At 43.6% G+C, this 6,259-nt stretch overlaps 1 protein-coding gene across 1 annotated transcript; it reads right to left on the reverse strand.

Annotated features, from left to right (window-relative positions):
- Positions 1 to 718: 718 nt before the first annotated feature.
- On the reverse strand, positions 719 to 4,436 carry LOC138873238 (uncharacterized). The gene is made up of 5 exons (XM_070151685.1): positions 4,295 to 4,436; positions 4,131 to 4,181; positions 3,175 to 3,761; positions 2,622 to 2,792; positions 719 to 1,186 (listed from the first exon to the last, which is right to left on the reverse strand). The coding sequence occupies exons 1-5, from the start codon at positions 4,434 to 4,436 to the stop codon at positions 719 to 721; spliced, it is 1,419 nt and encodes a 472-aa protein (XP_070007786.1).
- Positions 4,437 to 6,259: the final 1,823 nt, after the last annotated feature.

The following is a 6,259-nucleotide window of genomic DNA, read 5'->3' on the forward strand; positions in this document are numbered from 1 at the left end:
GCGTGCAAGTCTTAAATCACCATACAAAGCTAATCACAGGATCGGAATCCAAACGGACCTTGTTAACACCAAAACCTACTCCAAACAAAATTTAAAGAACTTGAAAGGCCTTTAATGTGCCAACTTTTGATATTAAGCGCTGAAATGTTCCCGGGTCATCCAAAACCCGATCCAAACATACGCCCAAGTCCAGAATCATCCTACAAACCTATTGGGACTATCAAATCCCGGTACCGAGGTTGTTTACTCAATATGTTGACTTAAGTCAAACTTAACCATTTTAAGCCAATATAAGGAACTAAGTGTTCCGATTTCAACCCGAACCCTTCCAAACCCTAACTAATCATCCCCTCAAGTCATAAGATAGTAAAATCACACGCGAGGAGTCTTGGTTAGAGGAATGAGGATTTAAAAAGCAAAATGACCGGTTGGGTCATTACATTCTCCACCTCTTAAACAAACGTTCGTCCTCGAACGGGTCTAGAATCGTACTTGGAGTGACCAATAAGTGTGGATATCTACTTTGCATGTCCTCCTCGGTATCCAAAGTCACCTCCTCGACTGGTTGGCCCCTCCACTGAACTTTTACCGCAAAAATATTCTTGGACCTCAACTGGCGAACCTGCTTGTCAATAATGGCAATAGGCTCCTCCTCATAACCTAGGCTCTCATCTAGCTGAACAGTGTTGTAGTCTAACACATGCGACCAGTCAGCACGTTACTTCCGGAGCATAGACACGTGAAAAGCCAGATAAACTCCTGATAGATTGGGAGGCAAATCAAGCTCATAAGCAACCTCTCTAACTCTCCTCAATACCTCAAATGGACCTATGAACCTTGGGCTCAAATTTCCCTTCTTCTCGAATGTCATGATCCCCTTCATCAGTGAGACATTCAAGAGAAACTTATCGCACACCATGAATGATAAATCACGCGCCTTCTGATCCGTGTAACTCTTCTCTCTAGACTGTGTTGTGCCTAATCGTTCCTGAATCAACTTTACCTTTTCCAAGGAATCCTTCACCAAATCAGTACCATATAAATTAGCCTCGCCAGGATCAAACCATGCGATGGGCAAACGACATCGCTGACCATATAAAGCCTCAAATGTATCCATCTCGATGCTGGATTGACAACTGTTGTTGTATGAAAACTCGGCAAAGGCAAAAGTCAATCCCACTGCCCTCTAAAATCAATCATACATGATCTGAGCATATCCTCCAAGATCTGAACCGTCCACTCCAACTGCCCGTCGGTTTACGGATTAAAGGCTATGCTGAGCTCAACCCGGGTCCCTAACTCACTCTATGCTGTCCTCCAGAAATGTGAAGTAAACTGAGGTCCTCTATCTAATATGATGGAAACATGCATACCATGCCACCGAACAATCTCCTAAATGTAAATCTGGGCCAATCTCTTTGATGAATACGTGGTCACAATCGGAATGAAGTGTACTGACTTGGTCAACCTGTCAACAATGACCTAAACTGCATCAAACTTCCTCAAAGTCCCCGGCAGCCCAAACTGCATCAAACAGGCATACCATACTGGAGTAGGCCACTTGGCCTCTGGTGCTCATACTTAACATGCTGGCAATTTAGGCACCTCGCTACATACTCAAATATGTCCTTCTTCATCCGCCTCCACCAATAATGCTGCCTCAGGTCACGATACATCTTCGTAGCACGTAGATGAATAGAATACCAAAACTATGTGCCTCCTCTAGAATCTTTTCCCTCAACCTATCAACATTAGGAACACATAGACGACCCTGGAGTTGCAGAACACCATCCTCATTGATAGAAACCTCCTTGGCACCACCCTATAGTACCATTTCCCAAGGACCAACAAGTGCGGATCGGCGAACTGATGAGCCTTGTTCTGCTCGAATAATAAAGACTGAGCGACGATGCATGCAAGAACTCGGCTGGGCTCTTAAATATCCAACCCACAAGTTTGTTAGCCAAGGATTAAATGTCCAAAGCTACCAGCCTCTTCTCTGCTGAAATGAATTTCAAACTACCCATACTCTTGAGCTTTCTGCTCAAGGAATCCATAATCACATTCGCCTTGCTCGGATGATAAAGGATGGTAATATCATAATCCTTTAGTAACTCAAGCCGCCTGCGCTGCCTCAAATTGAGATCCCTCTACTGGAACAAATGCTGCAAGCTGCAATGATCGGTGTAAACCTCATAGGACACCCCATAAAGATAATGCCTTCAGATCTTGAGAGCATGAACTATCGCGGCCAACTCCAAATCATGTACGGGGTAATTCTTCTCATGAGGCTTCAGCTAACGTGAGGCATATGCAATAAATCACCCCTCTTGCATCAATACACAACCCAAACCAATGCGTGAAGCGTCGCAATACACAATATACATCCCTGAACCGGATGGCAACACTAACACCGGTGTTGAAGTCAATATGGTATTGAGCTTCTGAAAGCTTGCCATACAATCATCGGACCATCAGAATAGAACACCCTTCTAGGTCAATCTAGTCAAAGGTGCTGCAATAAATGAGAAGCCCCCCACAAACTGACGGTAATAACTAGCTTACCCCTAGAAGCTCTTGATCTCGGTCACTGTGGTAAGACTAGGTCAAATCTGAACTACCTCGATCTTCTTGGGATCTGCCTGAATACCCTCACCTGATACAACATGCCCCAAGAATGCCACATAATCTAACCAAAACTCATACTTGGAGAACTTAGCATATAGCTTCTGTTCCCACAAGGTCTGAAGCATCACTCTCAAATGTTGCTCGTGCTCCTCAATGCTACGTGACTAGATCAATATGACATCAATAAAGACAATAAAAAATGAGTCAATATATGGCCTGAATACTTGGTTCATCAAATCCATAAACGTCGCCGGGGCATTAGTCAAATCGAAGGACATCACTAGAAACTTATAATGGCCATATCAAGCCGAGAAAGCCGTCTTCGGAACATCCGAATCACGAATCTTCAACTGGTGATACCCCGATCTCAAGTCGATCTTAGAGAAAACCCTGGCACCCTATAACTGGTCAAACAAATATCAATACATGCCAACGAGTACTTGTTCTTAATGGTAACTTTGTTCAAGTGGCGGTAATCAATGCACATTCGCATAGTCCCATCCTTCTTATTCACAAATAAAATTTGTGCACCCCAAGGCGACACACTCGGTCTGGCAAACCCCTTTGCAACTCCTCAAGCTGTTCTTTCAAATACTTTAACTCTTTTGGAGCCATGCGATACGGTGGAATAGAGATTGTCTGGGTACCTGAGGCGAAATCAATACAGAAATCGATATCATGATCTGGTGGCATGCCTAGTAGATCAGAAGAAAACACATCAGAGAACTCCCAGACCACGAGCATTGTGTCAGTCGCTGGAGTCTTTGTAGCAATATCCCGAATGTAAGCTAGATAAGCCAAACAACCTTTCTCGACCATGTATCGAGCCTTCAGAAAAGAGATAATTAGACTAGATGCACTGACAGACGAACACTTCCACTCTAATCTAGGAAACTCTGGCATCGCCAAGGTAACAATCTTAGCATGGCAATCAAGGATGGCATTATATAGATACAACCAGTCCATACCCAGGATGATCTCAAAGTCGGTCATATCGAGCAACAAAAGATCCACTCTAGTCTTATAACCATATAAAGTCACGATACAAGACCGGTAGATCTGATCCACAACAACAAAATCGCCCACCAGCATGGACACATATACAAGAGTACCCAAGGACTGACGAGGGACACCTAGAAAATGAGCAAATAGAGATGAAACATATGAATACGTAGACCCTGGGTCAAATAGTACCCAAGCATCTCTACTGTAGACAGAAATAATATCTTTGATCACAACATCTGAGGCTACTACATATGGTATGGCTAGAAAGACATAGTTCCTAGCTGGAGCACCACCTAACTGGCCTCCACCTCAAGGACGACCCTTACCCACCTGTCCTCCATCTCTGGGCGGCCGGACAAATGGTGCGGCAATGAGTGCTATAATCATAGGTTGTTGACCCTGTTGTACTGCCTTGCCCCAAAGTCTGGGGCAAAACCTCCTCACATGACCAAGATCCCCACACTCGAAGCAACTTCTCCATACGGTGGACTACTGACCTGAAGCCTTACCCTGGTTTCCTGAAGATCCACTGGAGGAACCCTGAATAGCTGGTGAACGGTAAGAGCTCTCTAGAATAACACTGAAATAGGGTTGCACTGGAGCACCCTAAGGAGGCAGCGGTGCTGGATATGTGGGCCTGCTAGACTGACCCCTCACAAACTGGCCTCTGCCCCAGTCAGAGCACTACTGAACCCTCCAGAATATCGGAACTGCTTATCCCTCATCACATGCTCTCGGCTTTGCTGATAAACACCTTCGATCATCCGAGCTATCTCCACAACCTGCTCGTATAAAGTCCCCATCTCAACCTTTGGGGCCATAGTCACCTGGATACCCGAGTGCAAACCTGTAACGAACCTTCACACTCTCTCTGTATCGGTAGTATGTATCACAAGTGCATGGCAAGACAACTCAAAGAATCTCGCCTCTTAGTCGGTCACTGACATCTGGCCCTGCTAGAGCTGCTCGAATTGAAATCGCATGTCACGACCCAGATTTTTTGCTCTTGGGACTCGTGATGGCGCCTACTCGTGGAAGCTAGACAAGCCAAATATTGCAAATTCATCTCCCTTTTTTAAGCATATTAAACAATGTAAAATAATAAGTGATTAAACAACAGGATAAGATTAAACAGTCGGAAATGCGGAAGCCGAAACTTAATATTCCAACCAAACACTACTACTTAATTTGAAGTACAAAACTACCCAGAATTTGGTGTCACAAGTCATGGACTGTCTAAGAATACTACAAACAAGGTCTGAATGAAATACATAAGTCTGTCTCTAAATAAGTAAAAACAGAAAGAGAAAAGATAGGAGGAGATGCCAAGGCCCGTGGACGTCTGCAGGACTACCTCAGATCGCTTGTGTGGACTGAAAACAGCACCCTCACTGCGGTCCAAACGCTCTAGTATCAGTATCTGCACACAGTGCAGAGTGTAGTATCAGCACAACTGACCCCATGTGCTGGTAAGTGCCTAGCCTAACCTCGGCGAAGTAGTGACGAGGATAGGATTAGACTACCAAATAAACCTGTGTAGTTAAATCATATACAACAGAAATAGAAATAGATAATTACAACTAAAGTTGGACGGGGGAAACATGTTGCGGGGAGTAACAGATAACAACACCACAATAGTAGGGAAATATAATGAATGCAATAAATCAAGTACCAACAAAGATAAGGAAATAAGAAGAACATGTACACATGTAATACCGTTGCAGGTGTGCAACCCGATCCCATTTCATATGATACCATTGCAGGCATGCAACCCGCTCCCATTTCATATATTACCGTTGCACGCGTGCAACCCGCTCCCATTTCACATATCACTGTTACAACCGTGCAACCCACTCCTATTTCACATATTACCGTTGCAGGCGTGCAACCCGCTCCCATTTCATATATTACCATTGCAGGCGTGCAACCCACTCCCATTTCACATATTAGCACCAATCATAAAAGAATCCCGGCAAGGGAATGATAGCAATATAACAACATCCCAGCAAGGGAACAATAATATTACAATAACATCCCGTCAAGGGAACAATAATATCACAACACATATTCCGGCTAGGGAACAAAATATGACAATAACATCCTAGCAAGGGAACAATAATGATAATCCTCATATGAAGCACAATAAACAACAACGGTGTCATAACAATTACCATACAAGACTCACAGGCATGCTTGACACATACGTATAGATACTCGTCACCATGCCTATACGACGTACTCCACAGTTAACACATAGCAAATAAGACATGACTCATAATACCTCAAGCTAAGGTTAGACCAAACACTTACCTCGATGCCACGAACACAATTCAAGTCTCAATTATCACTTTACCTCTTGATTCCATCACCAATTCGCTCGTATCTAGCCACAAATTACTTAACTACGTCAATAAATGCTAAATGAATCAATTCTAATACATGAAAATAAGTTTTTCAAAGTTTTACCTAAAAAGTCAAAAATTTTCCCCGGGCCCACATGGTCAAAACCCAAGGTTCGAACCAAAACCCGACTACCCATTCCCCCACGAACACAAATATATAATTTGTTTTGAAATCGGATCTCAAATCGAGGTCCAAATCACCAATTTTTGAAAAAAACCTAGGT

Source organism: Nicotiana sylvestris, chromosome 7, assembly GCF_000393655.2.
Source record: "Nicotiana sylvestris chromosome 7, ASM39365v2, whole genome shotgun sequence".
NCBI classification, from domain to species: Eukaryota; Viridiplantae; Streptophyta; class Magnoliopsida; order Solanales; family Solanaceae; genus Nicotiana; species Nicotiana sylvestris.

Coding starts and splice junctions, on each gene's coding strand:
- LOC138873238 (XM_070151685.1), bottom strand. CDS start 4,436: ATGGGGACTTTATACGAGCAGGTTGTGGAGATAGCTCGGATGATCGAA. Junction 4,182..4,294: donor TCTGACTGGGGCAGAGGCCA/GTTTGTGAGGGG, acceptor ACCGTTCACCAG/CTATTCAGGGTTCCTCCAGT. Junction 3,762..4,130: donor AAACCAGGGTAAGGCTTCAG/GTCAGTAGTCCA, acceptor CTCATTTTCTAG/GTGTCCCTCGTCAGTCCTTG.